The sequence below is a fragment of the Aethalodelphis obliquidens genome, unplaced genomic scaffold (genome assembly GCF_003676395.1).
Source record: "Aethalodelphis obliquidens isolate GAN/ISIS:26980383/991018 unplaced genomic scaffold, ASM367639v1 scaffold7, whole genome shotgun sequence".
Taxonomy (NCBI): domain Eukaryota; kingdom Metazoa; phylum Chordata; class Mammalia; order Artiodactyla; family Delphinidae; genus Aethalodelphis; species Aethalodelphis obliquidens.
Window position 1 is genome coordinate 6856026 of NW_020837951.1, and position 25000 is coordinate 6881025.

The 25000-nt window shown below is 58.5% G+C and overlaps 1 protein-coding gene across 2 annotated transcripts in view; it reads right to left on the bottom strand.

Annotated features, from left to right (window-relative positions):
* Positions 1 to 3189: 3189 nt before the first annotated feature.
* The window catches only part of PTPA (protein phosphatase 2 phosphatase activator), a 28615-nt gene continuing 6804 nt past the window's right edge, over positions 3190 to 25000 (bottom strand). Inside the window, exons 3-10 of one of the 2 annotated variants that reach the window (XM_027104582.1) lie at positions 24134 to 24220; positions 19072 to 19197; positions 16810 to 16927; positions 14849 to 14948; positions 13821 to 13945; positions 12855 to 12955; positions 8541 to 8648; positions 3190 to 4604 (exon numbers count right to left, since the gene is read on the bottom strand). In XM_027104582.1, coding sequence (XP_026960383.1) covers positions 4527 to 4604; positions 8541 to 8648; positions 12855 to 12955; positions 13821 to 13945; positions 14849 to 14948; positions 16810 to 16927; positions 19072 to 19197; positions 24134 to 24220 — 843 coding nt within the window. In that variant the 3' untranslated portion in view covers positions 3190 to 4526. The remainder of the gene's footprint in view (positions 4605 to 8540; positions 8649 to 12854; positions 12956 to 13820; positions 13946 to 14848; positions 14949 to 16809; positions 16928 to 19071; positions 19198 to 24133; positions 24221 to 25000) is intronic. The other variant, XM_027104583.1, reaches the window with a different exon arrangement.

A 25000-nucleotide genomic window follows, 5' to 3' on the forward strand; every position in this document is an offset into this window, starting at 1 on the left:
CTCCCCCCCCCCCCCCCCCCCCCCCCCCCCCCCCCCCCCCCCCCCCCCCCGCCACACACAGAGGCTGGTTAAACACCCTCCCTGGTCACTTCTTCGATGTTTACCGCTGCCTGCTGTGTGCCAGTCTCTGCTGCCACTGGGATCTAGCAGTGAGCTGGTCCCTGTCCTCCTGTGGTTCGTCTTCTAGCGGAGAAAAGCCATTAAACACACACATTCGCAGATAACAGGATGCAGCTGTGCAGCCTGTCTCGGGGCTGCGGAGAGGGCTCTGGGGGTCTCACAGAAGCGGCCCAGAGCCCTTCTGGCCGGCCCGCCAGCCCTCCAGCGCTGCCTGTTGTGGCCCAACATCGGCACCTCCGCTCACAGCACACCCCCGCCACAATGCCCTCCCTCTGTGCCCATATTCCAGGCCCTGCTAGAACGTCACCTCCTCCACAGAGCTTTCCCCCAGCTCCCCCAGAGTCCCTCACACCCCTTGCTCCGCGGCTGGCCCACTGGGTATCTTACTCCTCCCACTAAGTCAGAAGTTCCTTGAAAGCAGGACTCTGACCTTTTCACCTCCACATTCCCTTGTATGGAGCATACATGGAAAACCTGTCACCCGACTTGGGTATGAGTCTGGGGCACAAGAAGCCTTCACCTTTGTTCTCCTTCCAATCCAGCTCCTGCCTGGACTTTTCCTCCTAGAAGAAAGCCCCTTTGCTCTCACCTCCCCTGAGCATGGCTTGGCCTCAGCCCCTTTGAGCCAGAAAGGAACACAGCTGGAGTTCAACTTGTTCCCTGGGGCCTCTCCGGCCCAGGATGGTGGGAAGCCGGCACCCCCGCCCCTCCAGCTCTGGGGGCCAGCCCCACCCTCAGATTTCCCTGGGACCCGCTGGCCCTCGGGGGGTGAGAGCAGCGCAGCCATCCTTCACAGAGCGCAGGTGGGCCGGCGGCACGAACCATCGCCGCGTTCCATCTCCCAGGTCCTGCGTGGCCTTCCCAACCCCCCCTCCGAAGCCCTTGCCCACATCCTGCCTTCCCCACCCCACGGCAGCTGATGGCCTCGCCTCGCAATTCCCTGCAGAACTAAATCCAGTACAATCCGCCTGATGGATGCCAAGGGTCTGCCTTCCCTCCGTGAGGAAGGACCAGCAGCCTGGCGCCTTCTCCAAGGCCCGCTTGCATCAATGCTCCCCTCAGGCCGGCATCGCCGCCCTCTCACCTCTCCCGGGTCGCCCCCAGCGGAGGGCGGACACGGCAGCCTGCAACGAAGGCTTCCCTGACCTTGAGCCCCTGCCCACCCTCCCAGTCTCTGCTCCCTTCGCAACAAAACTGCTAACGGTCGGTAAGGAGCAAGTACGCCGCCCAGCTCCACACTCCTGCTTCCGGGCGGGGGGGCTCGGATGAAGGGCCTCTGTGCTCCTCACTTGTGCTCCCACAAGCCCCTCACCAAGCCACCGCGGGCGCCAGGCTCACCTGCCCCTCCGTGTTCCGTCCCCGCTCCCTCGCGAGCCCACTCCCGCGCTCCCACCCAACTGGAGCAGCCCTTCGCAAGGACACAAAGACCCAGGGCCCTGCCTCTGTCCTTAGTCACACGTCCAGCGTGTCGACACCACCTCCAGGGCCCCTCACGGCACTGCCCCGCAGGCTCCCCTGCTGCCGTGCCCAGAGTCAGTCCCTTCTCTCCTTCACCTCCCACCGCCCTGTGAGCGGGGAGCCTGGGCCCATCACTTGCTGCCCAGCCCCTCGTCCACTGCAGCAGCCCGGCTGCCTCGTGCCCAGCTGCCCACCCCACACGCCCGCTTGCAGCTAACAGCATCCCCAGGCCCAGCGGCAAATCCCCTCCCCACGCAGCCCCGCCTCAGGAAGCGGCATCCAGCCACACGTGCCAGGACCTGGGGCTGCCCTTGGCTACTCATCTCCCGCTCCCCCTTCCTCCGGGCGGCCACACGCTGAACACAGCCTAAAGCAGACCACTGCTCACCACCTCCACGCCGAACCCTCACCTAGGCCACCAGCCTCGCAGGTGGGGCCGCCTCCACCCACCCACCCCGGGCCCTTCTCCTGTGCAACCCCCGCCCCCCCACCCCCGGCAGCTTCCCACAGACAGCTCCCAGCCTGGACCTCAAACCCCTCAGCAGAGCTCACGAGGGGCCCCCCACCAGGGCCCCCGCCCCCCCCACCCCCCCCACCGCCCCCTGCCCTGGCCTGCAGCTCTCCCCGTGGCCCTTCCTCCTCGGTGGGGTCTCAGCTCATGTCTTTCCTGACCCTTGTAGCTCAGGCAAACTCCCTCGCTGACCCTCTCTAATTAACTGCTCTCATTTCCTTTGTAGGAACATGCCACTACCTAACATTCTGGTATTTGGGGATTTACTGTCCCCAACACTAGAATGAGAAATACGTAGCCACTGTTTGTGAAATGAATGAATCTCAAAATCTGTGATCTAAGTACTATTATGCCCATTTTTCAGATCAGGAAGCTGAGGCTCAGACATGAAGTCAACTCTCAGGGTCTCCTAGCTACCACGCAGCGGGCTTTGGGTTGAACTCACGTCGGCCTGGCTCTTGGCCAGCAGGCTCTCTGTGCCCTGTGCAAGGCCTCCCCTCCGAGGCTGGCAGAGAGGCCAAGGGCTCTTGTTCTCAGAGGAGGCTCGTCTGAAGACAGAAGCCAAGTCTCAGGCACTGCAGCCCCACAGAGACTCCCAACTCCAGCAGGACAGGGACATGAGGCGTGGAGGAGAGCGAGCACAGAGCACCCCCTTAAAAACTGCAGGGGCGCGGTTCACAGCTAGGCCCAGTCCAATGGCTCCCCAGGCCAGTTTGGGGCTGACCCAGGGGTTCAGAAAGGCTGCCTTGATCAGGAAACAGCCGCAGTGACCGCGGAGCATTTGCTACGTGCAGGCCCTGCGCTGAGGACTTCACACCCCTCATTTTCTCCTGGCAAGCGCCCTGTGAGTATCCCCATTTTAGAGATGAGGAAGCTGAGGTTCAGAGAGATTCAGGAACTTACCTAAGACCCTGCAGCTGAGGGTGGAGACAACCGGGATTTGAACCCGGGTCTCCACTTCGGAACCGCCTAGGCAACCCAGACCCCAGCTGGACCAGCTCAAGCCCCAGATTCCGTGGCCCAAGGGAAGGGGACTTGATGGGGGACAAACTGTCCCGTGGAGAAGGAACACTCATGTGGCATGAAAAGACACACACAGGTGACAGGTGTAAAGAGAGGCTTTAATCTGAAGAGCAATGAAGGCGCCAAGGGCTGGGGCCCAGGGGGCACAGGGAAGGAGGGGCCAGGAAGCTGCGGTCTGGACCCTGGGAGGGAGGGAGGGAGGGAGGGAGGGACCGAGCCTTTCCTAGGAAAACTATTGCTGTGACTCCTGCAGCTCGTGTCCCAGCCTCTGCCCAGGCCGTCGGCCTAGACCTGAAGGCCAAGCCCCTGAATTGTGCTTCTCGGGTGCTCCCCCTTCCCAAAGGCTGTGTGGACCCAGATACGGGGAGGGGGCAGTGGAGACGGGCCGACCTGGGCTTGGGCAGGGAAGAGTCTGCGAGACCCAGGCCTGGGAGCAGCGCCCCCCGCAGAAGAACATTCTGGAACTGGCCTGCAGCTCCCACCACCCCCTCACCCCCCAGGTGGGCCTGCCCGGCCCAGCCCCTGCCGGTCGTCGGAGCCCATTCTGGAACTCCAGCAGGCAGAGTCCCGGGCGGTGGGAGGGCGAAGGGAGTGGGCTGCTGTTTTCGGAGCCCTCCTGCGGCGCACTCACCCACCGCCCAGCTAGAGGGAAGCAGCAGCAGCGAGGGGCGTGAGGGTGAGCCCAGGTTCTCCGCGGCCACACTGGCCCCGAGCCCACCCCGCTTCCTTCAGAGCTTCTGCCACCCCCTCCCAGCCCGGGAGAGCTCTGGAAAGGCAGGCCTCACCCAATCGGCCGGTGAGCTAGCCCTGCCGGCGCCCTCCAGAGGCCACCCTTGAAGCAAGAGCCAAAGAGCAGAAAAGCAAGGATGAGGCACTGGACACAGGTGCCCACGGGCCCAGCGGGCAGGCGTGAGGACGAGCTGGGAGGGTCACCGGCCAGAACCGCCAAGGCTTCCCCCCCCGCCCCCGGGCTGGCCGCCAGCCTCAGCGTCCAGCCCTCCGGACACCCAGACACCCACCCAAACAGGGCTCGGGAAGTTGACCCCCGGCGTGGGGAACAGCTGCTCCAACCCCTAGAAAGACAACCTGGCAAGGGAAAGCAAGGGCAACTGCACACACCTCCCTCCCCACAGTGGCCCGGACAGCCTGCTCTCAAATGGGACTGAACAGGGAGGAGAGGGGGCCCAGGGACCCTGCACCCGCCCCTCTCTCCTTGCCCATCCGCCACAGGGCAAGTCAGGAAACTGGCCACACTTTGGTCACTTCTCCCACCTTGGGTTGTTCAGCCTTATGCCCTGAACCTCCCTCAAGCCCACGCTCACCACCCACCCCAGTAAACAGCCTCTCATCAAACAGAAAGAACACAGGGAGGGGGTGGGGAGGGGGCCACAGCCGGGGTGGGGGAGGGCGGGCACTAGCACGACGTGACCGGATGGATGGGCAGCAGGCTCCCGAACTTGAAGTGCTGGATCACGGGGAACTTCTCCAGGCACTGCGAGGAGGAGGGAGCAGACAAGAGAGGTGAGGGCCGCCTCCGAGGGACCCCTGGACGACTCCGGAGGCCCGGAGCAGCGCAGCTCCAGCAGGTGCCCACCCAGGGCCCAGGAAGCAGCCAGGCCTTTGGCGAAGGGCAGAGCTTCCGACCCATTCCTGATCACCCCCTCCCATCCAAAGACCCCGCACTCCACGACAATCAGGTCAGGTCCACCAAATAACGAGAATGAGAGCGAGTGAGAGGGACCGAGGGAGGGGGGAGGGAGAGAAGGCAGCCTAACCTCACAAGGCGGCCGCCAAGAAGAGAGGCAGCCATGACATCACTTGGCCCAGAGGGACAAGTTGGGGACCAGAGGTGAAAAGAACCCTCCAGATCATGGGGGTTCTCCCAGCCCTGGAGAAGAGGTGTGGGGATACTGGGACCCAGGCCCGAGAAGGGTCCAAGGCCCATTTTCCCAATGTTCAGTTCTCTGGACTGAAAAAGGCATCTTGGCACTTCCGAGTGAGACAATAAGAAGCAGCTGACAGCCTCCCCACCCCCAGGGCAATTCCCAGCAGCCCTGTGCGTGGGGCAGAGCACAAGAGCGCTGCAGGGGGATGGCTGAGCAGGGGATGGCGCTGCTCCCTGAACCCAGCCCAGCCAGGGCCTCGGCCCCAGGGCTCTGGCAGAGGAGGGGAGACAGAGAGCAGCAGGACCGACCAAGAAGCTGGCCTGGCCCACAGGCAGCCGGAGCCCAGGCCCACAACGCACAGCACCGGGAAGGTGACGGGCCCCCGGCTCCCAGCCCCCCGCACCAACCCTGCCATGCCTGCCCACCACACAGGCAGCAGCCCCGCACGCGTGAAGAAGGATCTGCCTCCTCTCAGACCTCTGGCCACAGAAACAGGCAGCATGTGCACCTCCTGGCTGGGGTGCAGCAAGACTTATGGCCTCCGAGAGGGTGAGAGTTCCATCCTGTGACCGTGCTCTCCTCCAACTAACTCAGAGAAATAAAGGCACGCCAGCGCTGGCCCAGGTTCCCTCACCTCAACAGCCAGCCGCAGAGGTGAGGAGGTCTCTGCCCAGCTCTGTGTGTGTGTGTGTGTGTGTGTGTGTGTGCGCGCACGTGCGCACGCGCACACATGCGTGTCAGAGTGGGGGGTGGGCCACAAGGCCTGAAGGAAGGGAAATCTACGGTGGAAGGATGGGGAACCAAGCTCTGTCTGTGTGGGAGCAGAGCTCCAGGCCAGCCAGGCTCCTGGGCCTGGGGCACAGAAAGTGGGGAGCAGGCAGCTGGGGGTCGGCGGGGGGCGGGGGGGGGAGGGAAGAGCAGCAGATCCAGAAAAGGCAGCTTCCATTGTGCTTACGTCATGGAGGAAGTGGTGGGAGTTTGTCAAAGGGGAGCCCCCCCAGGGTCCTGGAATTCCAGAAAGGGTCAAAGGTCAACCTGCTTCTAGCTTTCAGGCCTGAGAAACTGTGAAGGCAAGAGGCTTAGGGGGAGGGCCCAGGGGCAGAGGTTCTCTCCACTCTGCCCTCAGGGACCCAGAACAAGCTTCCCCAAGGCCTGGGGCAGGGCGGGGGGCGAGGAGCTGGGCTAAAGGCAAAAGGCTGCTTGGGGCAAAGGAAGTCGGGCTCCAGGGTCACAGCAGAGGGAGCCTCTGGCCAGGCCTTTCTCCAGTGACCGGTGCCCCTGCGCTCCCCGTGTCCTGGGCAGAGCAACAGCTTCTGCCTGCCCATGTGCAGACCTTCCAGCTGGAGGCCCTCCCAGGTCCCGGCGACTCAGGGGAAGAAGGGGCTCCCCAGGTCCTGACAGGCCCTTCTGAAGGGAGCCCCAGCACAGTGACAGCCCTCAGGAAAAACAGACCCCACCCCCCACAAGGGTCCCGGAAAGCATCTGGTTCTTCAGTTCAGAAAGGCTGAACTGACAGGCAGTTTGGAGATGCAGGCAGCTGGTCCCAGATCCCGATGCCAGGCCCGGTCAGGCCTCTGTGGCAGCTCAGGGGACCCGCTCCCCTCCAGCAGCCATCTCTGGCCAGGGGCTCTGGCCTTTGCTAACCCCCATCTGGACTTCAAGAATGGTGAGCCTCAAAGGTCTTCCGCAAGGACCAAGAACTGGTCTGGAGAAGCAAGTCCTTGCCTTGCTTTCCCCTGAGCAAAGAGCATGTGACCACAGGACTCACAGGGACCAAAGACTAAGGGCAACCTGCTAGCAACTTGCCAACGAGTGTCGCACGTCACAGAGGCTTGGTGTCCTTACACTAAAGGCAGTGAGTTCCAGCGCTGTCCTACAAAGCCGTGTGGCCGCCACGCAGCGCCCGGCAGGCTGCGTGCGCCCAGGGCTGGAATTTCCAGGTCTCAGGAAGGGCGCTGGGTTATCTGCTCCCTCGTCTGGTCCTGAGCTGAGGGCACTTTTCAGTGGCTGACCTCCTTGGGCTCAACATCCAGAGAGATACTGACAACCGTTACACCACGGACCGTTTCGTCTGTGTGGCCCCATCACCGCCTCTAATCTTAATCTGCTCCTCCCTCAACCTGTCAGCCAGAGTTCTTTTGCCTTTGGACAGGGCAGGCAGGGAAAGGAGGCAGGGTCTCCTCTGCCCTTAGGGGCCCAGGTCAAGCTAAGTTTAGTCACTCGAGTAAGAGCCTGCAGAAAGGACGGATCTTACCAAAGAGTCCTGCCTTGAGGGGGGGGGGGGCGTGGCCAGCAGGGAGTCCCCTTCAGCACCCACTGTGGGACTGGGGCGGGCAGGGGTGTCAAGAACAACAGAACACGCAGAGGGCAGGACCCCAGGTGCTCCCCAGCAGGAGGGCCAGCGTGGAGGGCCGGGCTGCGGCCGGAAGGAGCCTGCACAGCCCCAGCAAAGGCTCCTCTCAGATTAGAGAGGTATGTGGGCTGGAACCTAAACACAGGATGTGAAGTCCAGAGGAAGGGGACCGGAGGCGGAGGGGGCGGAAGGGAGAGAGAAGGCCAGGCCCGGTCAGTTCCAGAGCCTTTAACCCCTTCAGGGCCACGCAGAGGGATCCAGGCCCACTGGAAGCGCTGGTACTACCAAACGCACCCAACCCCCTACAGCCTGCCCTCCCTGCTCCTCTGCCTCTGTTGATGGGTCTGAGTGAGCTCTGGGTGTAAGGAGGCCACCCGAAGAACCCCCCGTCCCCAGGAGAGGAATGACCAAGGGTCAAGAGAGGCGCACCTGCAGGGCAACACCTGAGACCACCAGCCTGAGGGTGAAAAGAGGGGACTTTGGGACCCACTCCTCCAGGTGAGGGACTTCACGCCCAGGCCCTCCCCTGGCCAAGGTCAAGCAGTTCCAGGATTGGTCTGCATAAGATGTGCAAGGAGCCAGAGGAAAGCGCGGGGTGGGAAGAAATGTCTCCTCCCTACTTGCCAGAAAAGAAGCCACCTCCTTGGCTGGGAAAAGGGTGCCAAAGAGGCGAGCAGAGAAGGGCAGGAGAGGGGGCAGCCGCCTCCCAGCGCGGGGAGCTCTGGAAACCCAGACCCCCCCCCCCCCGCCTCTCTGCCTGGAGAGCAGCGAGGACCACCTCAAGTGGTCATTAAAAATGCCAGCTCCCGGCCTCCCACCTGCCCGGCGATCAGACCCACCAAAGTTGGAGAGACATCACTTCGAATGATGCCTCCGAAGGATAAAACCCTTTCCCAGGCCTGTTTTCATTTTCGTGTCCCCACAGGAGACAGAGCTGAGAAGGGCCTCCAGCCATCTGACAAGTGGGAACAGAGACCCCCGAGCAGCGGGGCCATGGCTCAGTCACAGGGCAGAGCTGGGCCTCAGTCCAGTGCTTTTCTGACTGCCCATCCCACAGACAAGAGATGCTGAGGCCTCAAACGTCAGAGGGGCTAGCTGGCAACTCAGAACTGGATTCAGAGCAAAACAGCGGGGTGGGGATGAGGGCGAAGCAGCCCAGGACCCAGCGTGCAGGCCAGTCCCCACTCACCTCGGCCTTATACATGCGGATGAGACCCTGGTTCACTTTGGACCAGGAGGGGACGGCACTGATGTTCCACAGCTGGTTGGAGTGCTCTGCAAAGGGGCCTGTCTTCATCTGGAAAAAAAAAGAGTCCACAAGCTGGAGAGATGGGTCGCCCGGGAGCCCAACCCCTGCTCCCCTGCAGCAAGGTTGCGGGAGCATACACACGTACACACACGCGCAAGTTGCAGGCCCGTACATATACGTGAACACACACACAAGGGCCAGGACAGGGTCCCTCTTGGCCTGCCACAGGCAGAGCTGGAAGAGCTGAGGGAGGGGTCGGCTTGGGGGAGGGCCCAGACCAAACCCAGGCATCTGACTGCCCTCTGCATGGCAGGCGGAAGGAGAAGGAAAAGAGGGGGCAGACATGAGCCACAGGGTACCTGCAACAGATGCGGGAGGAAGGTCTGTTTAGAAAGCCAGCCTGACCTGGCAGGGGAGTGGGGAAGGGAGGGCAACGGCAGCGACGGCTCTGTTCCCAGTCCCTCCTCTTGGAAGGAATTCTGCGGCAAGCCCAGTGGAGCCCCCACGATATCAGAAACCACCGCGCTGAGACGAGGAAGAGCTCGTGTACCTGAGTGCACCCCGCGAGCAGCACAAGGCCAGCGTGTCTGTGTTTGCTAACAAGCCGTTCACAGTCCCCCGCCACACAGTCCCCTCCCGGGCTTTGAAGCAACACTGATGATGCTGGGGGAACGGGTCTCAGCACCCGCAGCCCCAGGTTTCAGAAGAAAGAGTTTCAAAAGCAAAGAGGCTGAGCTGGCAAGAAAGCAGACTTGGACCTTGAGGAGGTGGAAGGTTCCAGAAGAGGCTGTGTGTGGAGGCGGGGCTGGTGGAGAGCTGTTCCAGAGAGGAGGGATGGGTCTCCATACTGGGCACCATAAGCATGAGGTCCCAGGAACACAAACCCCCCTCCCTTCAGCTGCGGCCTCGCCTGGCGACCCACTCTCGCAGGCCTCTCACTCCTGCAGCAAGGCAACTCTCACAAAACTGTAAGATCTACGTCGAAAAAGATGCCATTCTACCCTTGCCATCTCCCTCCCCTGGCCCAAGTCCCCCCAAAGCCTGTCTCAACCCCCGGGGTTCGAGCAGTGAGGCCATGGCCCATGGTCCCCACAGGGCTTCTCCTGGGCCAGTCCCTTCACCCAGAATCTTTCCCCTCCTCTCTGTAAGGCTCCCTCCTCCAGGAAGGCGGCCAGGAGCCCCCAGCCTGCAGGGGCTTGGCCTTCAGGGTGCTTTGTTCCCAAAGTCCCACTCCGTCAGGCTCCACCCCGCCCTCCCCTCGCCCCGCCCCTTCCCCAGGCCCTGGGCCCCATGGGAGGAGCGCCAGGCTCTAGCCCCCTCCTGCATACTTCCAGGCCCTGAGAAGCTCAGGGATCACTGGAGCTGGGGAACCAGTTTCACTCTGGACTAGGCCCCTTGAGCGAACCACCCAGGAGGCACCCTGCTGGCTCTGTCACAGCCGCAGCTCCAGGGATCTGCTCAGCGAGGGCTCCGTGGCCAAGGCTGGCCCAGGGACGTGGGGAAACCAGGGGTTCTGCCTGTGGGCCAGCCTCCCCCGCTAGGGGCACGGGGTGGGGGACCCAAAAGGCCTCTCTGGCCCGCTGGCAGAGCCGGGGGGAGGCGCGAGCTCCGGAGCCCCAGTGGCCTGGGCCGCCTCCATGGAAAGGCCAGAGATGCTATTTAGGGGGGCTGCCCCCACCCCCACCCCCAGCCTTCAGGGTCCCAAGGTCTCCTCAGGTCCTTCAGAAGGAGCCTCTGCAACTCTGGAAAGGAAAGCAGATAAGGGGGAAAAGGGAATGGGGTCAAGAAGACAAAAAACATTCGCTCATTCCAGCCACAAAGGGAGAAGAGAAGGAGCGAGAAGCAGCGAGCGAGCTGCAGGCCCGCAGTGACCCCAGGGGGATCGCATGAGTCAGAGCAGCCATATTGAGCAGGAAATTACTCACAGACGCTGCGTTCCTGCCTCTCCACTCCCAAGAGAATCGGCCTTTTGTAAATGGTTCCTCTGTCAGTAACTGAGGGGGGTGGGGTGGGGGGAGGCTCTGCACAGCGCCTTCCTGTCAGCTCCTTCCCTTCCAGCTGAAATCTGATCCCTCCCTTCCCAAAACTCCAAATTTAGAAGCCAGATTGAAACTGAAATTCTTTTCCTGCCTGCCCTGGGCTCTTAAAGGCGCCAGGGCTGCATTTCCTGAGGCGGCAGGAGCCCTGCAAGGTGAGGTCCCGCATTAGGGACGCTCAGGGCCACCGGGGCAGGTCGCAGGCTGGTCCCGGCGGGAGGAAAAGCACGGTCTCATTTCCAACTTCTTGTCTGTTAAATCCCGTAGCTGCACCAGCTCTAGTGATCCCTGGGGTCTCCAGAGGCAACACCGCCCCCTTCCTGACCACAGCACACAGAGCTCCACGCAGGCCGCCAGGTCCCCACGTCCCAGCGTCAGGCCTCGGGCCTCCCTCACCACCAACTGGGGGCTGCGAAAACCCTGGTCCGGGTGGTGAGCCCAGACTCCGGAGAACTAGCACAATGTGTGCCACCGCCAGGAGCTGCGCCAGCCTGCTCTAGGCTGGCCGAGTGGGTGAGAGGGGCTCTCGCCGGTCACTCAGCTCTGGGGCACGTCCCCTGCTAGCGGCCAACGTCCACCACCAGGCCCAAGCACCGAGGCCCCGGGCGAAAACCAGGCCTCGCAGAGGGCGTGTGGAACCACCAAGGAACTCCAGGGCCTGCCGGCCTCCTGCCAGTTCTTGCCTCTCCCTCAACTGTTACCAAAACCTCCGAGTTCAATGCGTCTTTAGTGCCACCTAGTGGCCACTGTAGGATTCCCTCTAGCAGAGGACCTGGGTCCCAGACTGGAGCAAAGCTTTGGGGTTTTCACACCAGCTTAATCGAACAAACAAACAAGGAAACAAAGTTTTTAAGCTGGAGTCAATTCCCATACTCCCTGAGGCCCAGCCTGGCGTTCCTCCTTGTTAGTTACTGACAGGGACCCAGGGGCTTGGCCAGCCGGAAGGGCTTAGCCTCTCACCCCCAGGAGCGGGCGAGGCCACCCCTTCTCCTCACCCAGCTCCTCCTGGGGTCTCCCCAGCTCCGCACACCCTCCCGTTCTACTCTGGAGAGAGCAGCATGTGACTGGTTCTCAAGGCAGCGAGCCAGGCTGCCCCGGAGTCCTTCCGACCTTGGGCTGCCTACAGTGCTGAAAGCAGCAGATCCCAGCTGTCAGGACGGCCTTCATTTGCTGACTTGGAGAAACACGGCATTCGCCTCTGGCCTCTGCAGTTGGGCGCAGGCCTGAGCCGACTGCTGACCAGGAGAGTCTGGAGCTATGGCTGCTTGGCCAGGCGTCTCCCCCTCTTCAGGGGGCTCAGAACGGGCAGCCAAGAGAGAAGCCCGCACAGGCAGGGGCGCCCACGGGTGTGCGAGGGACATCACCGGGCCAGCAGGAATGCCTGCGGGCGTCAGGAAGGAGAACGGGGGCGAGACCCTCTCCAGGCGGCAGAGCCAGGGTGCCCTTTGGGAGCCTGCGGGGTGGGTACCAGGCAGGGAGGATGAAAGGTCCCCACACCTCCTGAAAGAGAGGCCCGAGCGCAGTGGGTCCCCAACTTTCATGCCTGATCACCTGGCATATGTGTTTAAATTCAGGTTCCTAGCGCTCGTCCCCCAAGATTCTGATTCAGAAAGCTGAGGTGGGGCCCAAGAACGTGCATTTTCACAAGCTCCCCAGGTGACCCTGAGGAAGCGGTCCAAGGCTGCACTGGTGGGAGGCCCTACTTTAGCAGGACAACGACACCCAGTTAAACGACCCCCGCTGGGGGGGGCCGGGGGTCCAGGCCTGCTCACTTGCACTTCCAGCACCTCCCTTGGCCCAGGTCCAGCAAAGGCGTGTCCCTTCAGTAGGGATCTGTCCCGCCTTCCACTCCAGTCTCTCCAACTCTTGCAATGGCTTCGTCGCACACGTCCACACGCACACAGCTCTGCAGACCCTGTGGCCCCCACCCTTCAGACCTGCTGCGTCGGCCACCAAGTCCACCTAATGACCAGGTCTTAATCCGTCGGCTCCAGTAGAAACCCCAGAGTACTGATTTAGAGGAAGAGAGCCTGGACAGTCAGAAGGTGGCTTAACCTTTCAGAGAGGCCTGGCTGGGCTTCCTTCTCAACAACCCACTTCAGGGCTTGGCCCTGCCATCTTCAGACGGCAGCTCCGGCTCCTGTGTCCAAAGCCACCAGCCTCAGCCCCTTTTGGCCCGGAGGCTGCCGCGGGCCCCTCCCTCAGCCCTTCCGCTCACCTCGGTGATAAACAGGACGCACTCCAGGAACATGTAGTCCTTGTGGCACTCGTTCACGGCCTTCTCATCGACAAAGTGCCTGGGCTCCAGACACGGGTGGTCTGGAAACAGCAAAGAGCCCCGGGGTTTAGAAGCAGGCGTTCGCGCCGGCGGGGCACCGCAGCCCGGTGCCACCTGCACCCACCGCACGGCTGCGGTCCTGCCCACCGCCCTCAACGCCTGACCTCGCTGGAGCCATCGATGGCCCTGTGCAGGTCTGTACTCTAGTGTAATAAGCTCCGGCCCTGCTGCTTTCCAGCCATGCCACCCAGTTGCCTCACCCGTGCAGTGGGGCTGTGGGGTGCCACCTGAACCTCAGGAGCACCGTGAAGCACTCGGCACGGCGCCTGCACGGGTGAGTGCCGCTCAGCGGTTTGCCGGCAAAGAGCCTTCCCAGGGTGCTTGCGTGATCTGCCTGAAGCACAGAGAGCAGTGCCTGGCGCAGGGAAGTACTCAACAAAGGGTCGTTTATTAATGTTACTCCATTAGGCAGTTAATCCTACGTGGAAACAGACGTGGACCCTTCACCCACTCTGGCTCGCCCGTGGGAAAGTGGGAGGAACCCCCAGAGCGGGCCCGGAGCGAGCAGCAGCTCCTCGATGGGCCCCCCCTGTGCACGGCTCGATAATAACAGCGGATGACGCTGGTCACTGAGTCAAAAGAACCCCTCATTTTCAACATAAAACCCCGCAGCTGCCGCCAGGAGCCGGGGCGCATCTCACACCGGTCCATTACGCGTCAGGCGCCCTCGCCCCAGCCCGTCGCTTTCCATCATGTGCCTCAGCCTCCCCAGCCTGCCACGCCAGCCGCAGCAGAAGGTCGGCGGCAAGCAGCCTCCGTCAACAGCCGGTCTAATGCCTGCTTTCCGAGCTGCCACTGTGTGCCCTGGGCAGGAGGGGAGGGAGGAGGGCCAGGGCACCTCAGTACCTATCAGCTGCGAACTGCCCCAGATGAAGGGCAGAAACTGGAAGTCATCCAGGCCCCACACGCCCTGGCTGCCGGCCGGCTCCATCCTGTACGTCTTCTGGAGCTTCCGCATAACCTCAAGGTACCTGCACAGGAGGGCAGGGAAGGGAGGGGAGGTGGCAAAAAGCAGAAAGACAGTCTCAACCCTTCGGCCAATGGGAGCAAAGGAGGCCGGAAATAACCACCTGAGAGTGTAACAGATCTCCTTTTCAATGAAAACCTGCATGCCTGTGTTACGCATCAGCTGATACACTCAAAATTATGGAACTTCATTTTCTTCCCTCACACTCAGCCTCTTTTGGCCCAGCAAAGGGGCAAAACACCAACTGGGAAAGGAGGTTAGTGCCATCACCTCCTGACAACTTGAGAGCCTGGGCAGGAGCCGCAGCTTCTCTTGCTTCGGGTTGCCCATAGGAAAGCTGATGGGAGTCCAAGGAGATCATCCCCTAGATCCCTTCGGGAACCGCCCTTGGAGCTGCGGCATCAGCAGCACCAGAGTGGGGCCCTGAACACATGTGTCAGCGCCCTCTGGTGACGGAGACACACCCACGTGCCGGGAGGTGGTCTGGGTGGTGAGGGGAGCAGGTCAGAGCCTGACTGCTTGGGTTCAGCTGGCTGTGACCTCAGTGAAAGGACCTGATTTCTCTATGCCTCAGTTTCCTCATCTATAAAATGGAAATGAGCGTCTTCGTGAGAATAAAAAGAGTTGTATGTAAAGCGCCTAGAAGTTACCTCTACGCGATAAATGCCACAGAAGCATTAGCGGTCGTTACGTAACATTCCCTTCGCTTATTTTTACTTGAACCTGTCAGAAGGAGGAGTCCTGGACACCCTGTTCACAGTCACAGCTTGATTAGGACAGGACAAGAGAAGCAACGGCCCCTCCGGAGCCCCCTCTAGCACCCCGTCCCCAGTCTGATGGTAACGAGGAGGAAAGAGACCCGGCTGCTCCTCCCCCGGCCGCCGCCCCTCCCGCCGGGCTCACTCACCGATTGAACACCTTGAAGACAATGGCTATTTGGTCGTCCACTCGCAGCACCCCTATCTTGCAGAGACAGCAGAGGAAAGCAGCAAAGGCAGCTTCATGTCCTGGGGGAGAAAACACAGCCGAGGTTGACAGTCTTCCAGAAGGCGTGGGACTGTTCTTGGTCCCACCAGAGTCCAAATCACTGCTAACTTCCCCTCTAAGGACGGAGGTGAACACGGAGGTGACGGGGCCTCTTCCCCATCCAGGAAGAACTAGGTCCTTTTAAGAACCACTAGTACTATAATCCTACTCCTGAAAAGGCCCAGGCTGGTGACGCTTCAATAGGCATTCACATCTCATTCTGGGGGTTTAACTCACTCATCAGTTCTGCCCTATTTACGCAGCACCTACTGCAGGTGGCCATCACCGCCCATGTCAGGCACTAGAGGGACAGAGGCCAGAAGTCCCTGCCCTTGTTTGATAGTTTATGACCTATCAGGATGACAGACATTAAATATACAATCACTTCTATGAACCTACCTCTGAAGGAGAAGGATAGGGTGATAATTGGAGGATATCACAGGGGGATCCTGACATTAGGGTTCAGGAAGGCTTCCCTTCAGAAATAATATTTAATTTGAAAGATGAGTAAGAGCTGGCAAGGCACAGGGCGTGAGGGAAGCAAGAAGGGCACTCTAGCCAGGAGAAACAGCACATGGAAAGGCCCTGAGGCCAAAAAAAAAAAAAACACAACCACCGTGATATGTTTGAAGAACCCTAGGAAGGCCAGTCTGTCTAAAGCAGAGAGAGCAAGGGAGAAAGCGTAATGCAATGGGGCTGAAGACCAGACAGGCGTTTACAGCCACAGGAAAAAAGGAGCCACTGAAGGCTTCGAAGCATGGCCACACTGCAGGGTCAAAGGGCACCCCCCTTCCTTCCCAGTCATGTCAAATAGAAACGGTCAGCGCTACAGAAACCGCCGGCTGGACTCTGGGCCGAATCCCATGGTTCATGGTATCATAATAAACATATCTGGAGGGAGGGGAGGAGAGAACATTTCAGTGGCTTCCTGTCCTATTTCTGCAGAATAAGGGTCCCTCCAAGGGCCTGGAAAGCTTAGGAGCTGTTACTTTCACCTGCACAGGTTTTGACCATGACCAGCCAGAGTCCAGGCCACCATCACGCAGGGGCAGTCATCACCCTTGCACGGCTAAGAGCATCTGAGAGTGGAGGAAAAACCCAGCCCCTGCTGACCTGGCCACTCCCCACCTCCAGGTCTTCCTGGTCGGCTGGCCTCAGTCAAAGCGCCGCCCCTAAAAGTCTCACTCGATAATAAGCCTGTTCCTCAGCATCAGGGGAGCAGATGACAGAACTTTCCCATGACCCAGGTCCCAGGGTGCCCTTCTCCAGGCCTGCCCCTGGGGCCGGGGCTCCTCCAGAGGCGAGGGAAGGGCCCGAGAGAGCAGCAGCTCTTGCATTCGCCCGCTTCAGCGTGGAAAGGAAAAGAAAGGCGGGCCTATCAAAGCAGCGACCCTCCTCGGCCACGCCTGACCTAGATAAAGGACACCCCCCCTCCCTGTTAAGATGCCCACAGCGCTCCCTCTGAAGGGCACCAAGCGGCTAACAGCAATGCGCCACAGCGCTGCCAGAGGCTACCAGGGTCTTTCAGTTCTCAAGGCTTCCATAAGCGGTTGTCTTGGGATACACTAAGTGCTCAGCAAATTATTAGTTTGGTGATGACGATGGGCGCACAGCGAGGCCCTCTTTACAAGCAACAGAAGTCAGCGCTGCGCTTACAGCCACCATGCATGTGGCACCAGCTCCCCCTGGTGGACCAAGCCAGAGCAGCAGGCGTCCCTGCCCCTGCCGCGCTGCACCCCAGCTGGCTCCCTCACCCCACCAACACAACCCAGAGCAAAGAGGAGGCAACCCGAGAAAGGGCCCCTGCGAAGCCAAAAAGGCGCCGCCCACGGTAACGGGTACCTGTGCCGTAGTCGATGCGCGTGGAGTTCCCTACTGACTCCTTCAGGTAAACAGCCACCTCGGGCACAGCAGCTGCCAGATGGGTGGGGACCACTGTGGCCACCAAGTTTTCTGCTTCCTGATAACATAAGAGACACAAAGTGGTGGCAGCAGATTAGGCAGCATCTCGGTGGCCAGGTGCCCAGAGGCAGCATCTTGGCTGGAGCCAGGCTGCCACAGCGAGCAGTCCTGGCTCCCTGCTCTGACTGCCCACAGAAGGAAGAGGAGGGAGAGCATTTATTTTCACACAATGGAGACCACCCTGGGGTGGCTCTTCATCTGCTGACCCTCCCTCCAGGGGACACGGTTCTGGGGGCAAGACAGGAGGGATCTAAAAAGAAGCCATTCGACTTTCCCATCTAGTAACTCACTGACACCTCCAGAGATGTCCTCTTTCTTCATACTCCCAGCGAGGGAGTTTGTGCCCGACGTCCACCAGAGACATATGCAAGGACGTTCACGGCAGCATTATTTATAGCAGCCAAAACGTGGAAACAACCCACAACTGAACCGTCCGTCAACGGCAGAATGGATAACTTGTGCTATGGCCTCACCCTGGAGTGCTGCGTAGCAATGAAGAAGACCCACTGCTCCGCACAGCGCAGGGGAGTCACGCAATGTTGAGCAAAAGAAGCCAGACATTTACATGAAGTTCAAACACAGGCAAGATCGATCTATAGGCAGCTGTCAGAAGAGTCTGGGGGATATCAACTAGAAAGGGGCACAAAGGCCCTGCTGAAGTGCTGGAATTTTCCGTGGCTTGACATGGACGGATGCAAGGGTAAAAACATGTTAAGATCTATCAAGGGGACTTCCCTGGTGGCCCAGCGGTTGAGACTCTGCCTGCCAATGCGGGGGATGTGGGTTCGGGCCCTGGCCCGGGAGGATCCCACATGCTGCGGAGCGGCTAGGCCCCTGCGCCACAGCTGCTGAGCAACCCCCGCTTGCCACAACTAGGGAGGGCAGGCGCACAGCAACGAAGACCCAGTGCAGCCAAAAATAAATTTATAAAAAAAAAAGATCGATCAAGCTGTACATGACTGACAGCTATGGTTTGTCAGCTTTCTTTAAGTTATAACTTAATAAAAAAAAATACGCCCATGTGCCATCTTAGAGACCAGAAGCAGCCCCAGGCCACTCTTACGCAAGGACAGTGTTTTGCTGGGTCCTCGGGACTCCCCTCTGTTCCATGTGAAAACACTAGGCCAAAGAAACTAGGATGCAAGTTTCTCTAAGTTCAGTCTATAAACACCTGGCATGAGGGACTTCCCTGGTGATCCAGTGGTTAAGACTCTGCGCTTCCAATGCCGGGGGCGCAGGGTTCAATCCCTGTTGGGGGGACTAAAATCCCATATGCCACGTGGCGTGGCCAAAAAACAAAGAAACAAAAAAACCCAAAAATCCCCTGGCATGAGAATCTCCCGGAGACCTGGTGAGACTGGACTCCCAGGGGTGGCTATCCTTCATGTTTATTTTTTGTTTGCTTCTAACAGGTATTACCTTTGCATGACTCAAAAATAAATACATTATAAAAGGGATGCATTGAGAAGTCTTACGTCACCCTTTCCCGTCCACCCCCTCCCCCCATCCTCAAAAAAAGAAACCACAGCCTTATTTGCCTCTTACATATCCTTCCAGTGCAAACTGAGCAGTACAAACATACCTTTTTTGTTTCCCCTCTTTCTTACCGAAAGGCAGCTTGCCGTGTGCATAACACCCCAGCTCCCCTCTAACCTAACGGTACAGTCGGCCCTTTGTATCCACAGATGGAGAACCCATGGATACAGAGGGCTGACCGAACCTCGCCATTTTGTACAAGGGACTTGAGCATCCGCAGGGGGTCCCGGAACCAACCCCCCCACAGACGCCGAGGGGACCACTGGAAGTGGCGGTCCCTTCCCGAGTTCCCTAGTCGGCCTCCCTATTCTCTCTCAGAGCTGCATGGTACTCCCTGGGTTGACTTTCCAATTTATTTAACGGATAATAAACTGCAGATGGACACGTGGGACGTTTCAATCCGTGGCTACGATCCCCTAATAAACAGCCCTGTGCAGAGGACTGCGCATCCACGGTGGTGATTCCTGGAGGACGGCTGCGGGAGAGGGTAGACGCATTTGTACTCTGAGAAACGGAACTGCCATTTTAACAAACTCCCCAGCGATTCTGATACCTGCCAGCTTTCTCCCCAGCCCAGCCCCCAAGCCTGTCCTGCAGCAGCCTCACCTCGTCCAGTCTGGCATACCAGGTCCTGTAGGCCTTGTTCCCAAATCGAGAGGGCTGGTCCACTGGAGGAGTCTCGTCAATCCACCTGTCCAGCGTGTTAAGAAGAGCGACCAGTTTCTCAATGGCCTGTGGAGGCAAGGAGAGGGGGCCAAGCCACGATGACTAGTGTCCCCAGGCTAGAGCCACAGAGGGAAGAAGTCCCAACTGCTGCTGGACAGTGACCGCAAGGCCTGGCACCACTGGCATCTCCCTGCTGTCCCCCTGTCTTCCCAACCACCCTGAATATGAAGGAGGGGACAGGTGAACACAGTGAGCCTTACAGAAAGGACCCAGCACTAGGCTGAAGGACCAGCGTGGCTTCTGCACCCGGTTTCTCCAGCCACAGCTCATCCGGGGGAGCTGCCGCACAAGCACAAGCTGCAGCCCTGACCTGCTTTGCTACGTTTCATTGGTGTCTTCCGTTCAGTACACAATACCTGCTCAGCGCTGAAAACAGATACGTAAAAAGGAAGAAAACAAAAATGACCAATGATCCTGCCACCCGGAAATCAACACCATAGGTATACCCCGCTTTTCCAAAGTTCACTTTTCGCCGCTTTACTTTTACGGAAGACCTACATTAGTAGCTGTTTTCGCTAACCGAAAGAAACCTGAAGAGGGTTTTCACTTTACACTACTTTGGTTTACAAAAGGTTTCGTAGAAACGCTCTACTTTCAGATAACGGGGGAACCTGTATTAACATTTTAACGTACTCTTCTATTGCATCCTTTTAATAGTGTTTTCCATTGCTTATCATGGTGAGAATTTTGAAGGCAGCTGGACCTGCCTTCAAATCACAGCTAAAACACCATTTCGTTGCCGCAAGACCTGGACCAAGTGACTTTAACTCTCTGAGCCTGTTTCCTCATCTCAAAAATGGGCATGATGGAAAATAACTCCAACGGCCGTCACAAGGACTAAGTGACAACCCATGAAGCATGCTAGCACAGTGCCTGGCACAGGGTGATCGTATACATCCACACACAGACTCTAAAACAGGTGTCACAGGGCACACGCTGCTTCATAGCCTGACCAGTTTCCTCATGACCCTTGTTCCACAGCAACATGGAAACATAATTTCGCAAAAGCCTCTAACAAGTGAATAATATTTCACTGTACCAATGTACTGTGATTTACTTACCAAATCCCTCATTGTTAAATGTTTGGGTTACTTCCAATTGTTCACTCCATGAAAAATACCCTTTGCAGAAATGCTGGGTCAGAGGTGCGAACGTGGGTAACGCTTTGTACGGCCAGCAGTGTCTGAGACCCATCTCTCATCTCTCACCTCTATCTTTCCTACAGAGGGCAGGGACTAAGGAGTGGAATCAGTGTGACAGGCCTGGCAGCGTTAGCACACCAAATGTTACTCATCGAGGACATCAGGTGATGCTATCTATCTAAAACAAAGGTCTGTGAGGGCAGCTCCAGAAGTGCCCCTTCCAGATGTAGCTCGCAGAAATGGGCCAGGACAAAGGTAACGAAAGGCTCGGGGAGCACACGACACAGGGGACAGGTGGGCCGGGAGGAGGGGCCTTGCCCAGAAGCAGATCTCGCCTGTGTCTGCCGGGTACAAATGGTATAAGGAGACACCTCCAGGCGCTCCTGGCGGGGGTAGGAACTAGCAAGAGGTGCCCACGGGAAAAGGGCCAAAGGCACAGAGGGCGAGGCACGGTCAGGTCTGCCACTGCTGAGACTCTGCAGAGAAGTGGTCCCGAGAGCTGAGTGTGTATTTGTGGGGAGGGAAAAGGCGGCCTTGAGCTAACGGGGTACACGGTAGCCCATGCCCCCGGCACCGGGAGGCACAAACCACACTGCAGTCCGTGCAGTCCACACAAATAGCAACGTGACAGTGGCCCTGATGCTGCCCTCCCTCACCTCCCCTTTCCCTATGCTTGGGGCCTGGGAGAAGAGGAAAATTATCTGTAAGAGGAGAAAGTTCCCTTTATACCTGACTGTGGCAAGGGCCAGGGTGACAAAGAGCTGCGTTGCTGAAATGTGACCAAACGCACTGCCAGAGCCTGGCTTTGTGAAGAACCAGGTCGCCAGGAAGAGCTGATAAGGACAGAGCAAACCTAACCCCATGCAGCAGCTGGGACTTATAAGGGATGGTGCAGTAATCCTGGCCCCAGAAACACCAGAACAGATTCCCCAGAGAACTGTCTTCTCGGTGAGGCACTGAAGGGGATATAAAGAAGGTGCTTGAAGCCAGCGGGGGCCAGGCCCCAGCTGCTAGCTCAGCTGGGCCAATGAATAATTAAAAGTCTCCTATAGCTCCTCTTTCTGGAGAGGGTTTTTGAAGGCAGGGGCTGCCTCTGTTGTTTGGCTTGCTGCGGGGAGAGGGTTGGAGGGGAGGGAGCTGCGGGCTGAAGCCCCTAGGAAGCATGAAGAATAATTTGAGCCACCCTCCTCCTCCTTGGACCAAAGCTTCCTTTTCAGATTTCATGGACCAGTAAAATTTTCTCCAAAATCTTACTTGCCAAATTTAAATTCTGCCCTCATTTAAAAAAATCAAACGGAACAACAACAGAACATAAGCCTCCTATCTACTATCACCTTTATTTTACAAAAATAAAACATTTTAACCCCCAAAGAATAGGACAGACATAATTTCAGAAGGAAGGAGCGCATTCTAAACATGGGTCTAGACGATCTCATACATCTCCTCGCCGGTTCCCCTTGCTGCGGGTGGTCTGGAAGCCGCCCCCAGGCCACTCCGCCCTCCCCCCCCCACCCCCCACAGCCACAGCTGCCTCCCCCTGCCTTGAGAGGCAGGAGAAGCGTCAGGGGAGCCACAGCAGCTGGCCTGGCAGGAAGGGAGGCCGCGTGCTGTGTGCGGTGCCTTCTGCCGCCACTGCCAGCCGCAGGCAGAAGCCGGGAGACCTCTGGAGACCACACGGGCCACCCCTGTCCCCTGAGTGAGAATGAACCCAGCTCAGGAGCCCCAAGTGCAACAACATCAGTGTTACTAGAAATTAAAACTGAAAACCAGCTAACGATAACAATAGCTAATAATGACAATGCCATCTAGTATGTGCCAGGCTCTGTGCTAAAAAAAAGAAACCTACACACGGGATCTCCCCAGGGGCCATGAGGAGGTCTGTGGCTCTTCCCATGAGGGGACGGAGCGTCAGAGGCGACAAGGCCACGCAGCTCAGAAGTGAGAGGTTATCAAAACCTGATCAGCCAGACTGCAGAACCCAAGCACTTAACCAGGTGCAGTCCTGCCAAAAGAATGGCTCCTGAGCTGAGACAACGCCTGGGTGGTACGGACATCAAAGCCTCAGGGGTAACGAAGGGACCTGAGAGGGCTTTGGCAGCTCAGGATCTGCTGGGGTAATTACAACACTGCCCTTTAATTAGGCTTCCCCCACATTCCCCAGCCCACTGAGCACAGCTCAGCGTTCCTTATCACAGGCTCAAGGAGAGGCCCTCTCGCCCCCCACCCCACCCCCCGCCGTCTGCGCCCACAGCCAAAGCCCCAGAGCACTGAGCAGGCCCAAGAGGAACCCAAGAGGTCACTGGGGGGCCAGCTCCCAAGAGACGGCTGTCAATCCCCAGCACAGGCCTGGCTCCCCGCAGTGACAGAACAGGACCTCGGCCTCCCAGCAGCCAGCTAGGGTCCAGGGGCATGAGGGCTATGCCAGCCTTGCCAAAGGTGGACGGACTGGGCCAGGGCAGGGCCAGGCCTTACCCGACAGACCGAAGCTACGGCTAGAGAGCTGGGTGGACAAGGCACTGAGAGGCTGCTCGGGCCTGGGGTCTGAGATAAGATAAAGCTCAAGGGGGCTCTGGGCTGCCTGGGACAGGAACACAGGAGGCCGCTGGAGGCCTGGCACCGGGGCTGGGATGGCATCCAGCAAGGGCCGAGAGCTTGCCCGTGCCTATCAGCCTCCCCACAGCTCTCACCCTCCCTCTACAAACAAGCCGGTCTTTGAAACACAGCCAAAGAGCACCAAGCAGTGTACGCCCTGCAACTCAGCATTTCCACCTCTCGGAATGAATCCTTAGGAAAGAACGCCCACAGGTCTATGTGCGAGGGTGTTCAGAGCAGCAATGTTTAGGGAAATAACCTCAAAGTCTAAGCGGGGGACTGTTTAAACCAGCGAGGGCATGGCTCAGGGGGCAGAGGAGCCCCCGGGGCAGGTCTGGGCGACAGTCCCCTCGCTGTGAGCAGCAGGCTGCCCTTGGGAGCCCGTCACGGGGAGGAATACAGGGCGCGGCCAGCGTTTTTGTTCGTGTTATACACGTTTCTAGCAGTAATCTCTTTTTTTTTTTTAAGATTTTTTTGATGTGGACCTTTTTTTTTTTTAAAGTCTTTATCGTATTTGTCACAATATTGTTTCGTTTTATGTTTTGGATTTTTGGCCGCGAGGCATGTGGGATCTGAGCTCCCCGACCAGGGACTGAACCCACACTCCCTGCACTAGCAGGTGAAGTCCCAACCACTGGACCGCCAGGGAAGTCCCCTCTAACAGTAATGCCTTCAGTGAGCATATTTACCTCTTTGGTGATCATTTTTAATTTAAAAAGTTACATACAGACACCAGTTGACAAAAATGCAGGCTAGGGAATTCCCTGGCGGTCCAGTGGTTAGGACTCCACGCTTCCAATACTGGGGCCCGGGTTCAGTCCCTGGTCGGGGAACTAAGATCCCACAAGCCACATGGTGTGGCCCCAAACAAAAGAACAACAAAACGAAACAAAACAAAAATGCAGGCTATGAAACAGCTTATATACCTTGATCTCAATTTTATAAATACACATCTATTCACAGATTTTTTTTTAATTAGCAATGCAGACACTAAAATGTCAGCGGCACGTGTGTCTGGGCAACCTTAGTTTCTGCAGACACTAAAGTGTCAGCGGCATGCGTATCTGGGCGACCTTAGTTTCTGCAGACACTAAAGTGTCAGCGGCACGCGTGTCTGGGTGGCCTTAGTTTCTGCACTGGGCCCACTGTGGGCTCCTGATGGCTATTTTTGGAAAGACCCGGCCCGGCAGGCTCCTGCCTTTGCCTACCTCGGAGACTCTGTACTCGAAGCTCAGCTTCTTCCCCTTCACACCTTCGTTGAGGGTGAGGATGAATCCGATGTAGTCAGCGTACGCCTGCCAAACAGAGTGGGGGCGGGACGTGGAGAAGGGTGTCAGAGCCCCACCCTCTACACCCTTGCCAGCCCCCAGCTCCACCCAGTTACCAAAGAGCTCCAAGCTGCCCCCGGCTCCCACCCCGACAGCAGGAGCAGCAGAAAGATAACGCCAAGCACCCAACCCTGACCCTCCATCCAAAACCACTGGCAGGCCAATGACCACAGTGACACCTGGACCTCCAACCAGAGTCTACTGTGCACTCACCATGGCTGCCAGCAGTTTCTTTATACAACAACCCCACAAGGTAGACACTATCATTGTCCCCATTTTACAGATGAGGAAACCAAGGCTTCAGGGGAAGTGACTCCTAAGACCAAGGTGTCATTAGACGTGCAGCTAGGACCCAGCCAGCCAAACTCCAAAGTAGAGCGGCGAGTACGCCACCGTTATACTATACCACCAAGGGTCCATCCCCTGGTAACTTTCCAGATGTTTCCCCCACCAGGCAGGCCAGGCTGCGTACCTGCGTTGCAGATGCCCTGCTCCCAGGAGATGAAGTTGCTTTCTGCCCATGGCCAGGTCTCCCAGCACACCCATCCCCAGCTTCCAACTGGGCAACCTCTTCCCCACGGGGCTGCAGGTTACAGCCAGCACAGGGCCTAAGAAAGCACTGAGGTGCAGGCCCCTGTAGAGGCAGCTCCTGGCAGCAAAGCAACTTCTGTGTGGCCTTGTTTCTTCTGCATCCCTTTTGCCTCTCACTTTCTTGCCTCCTCTTTATCCAACACTTAAGGATGTCGG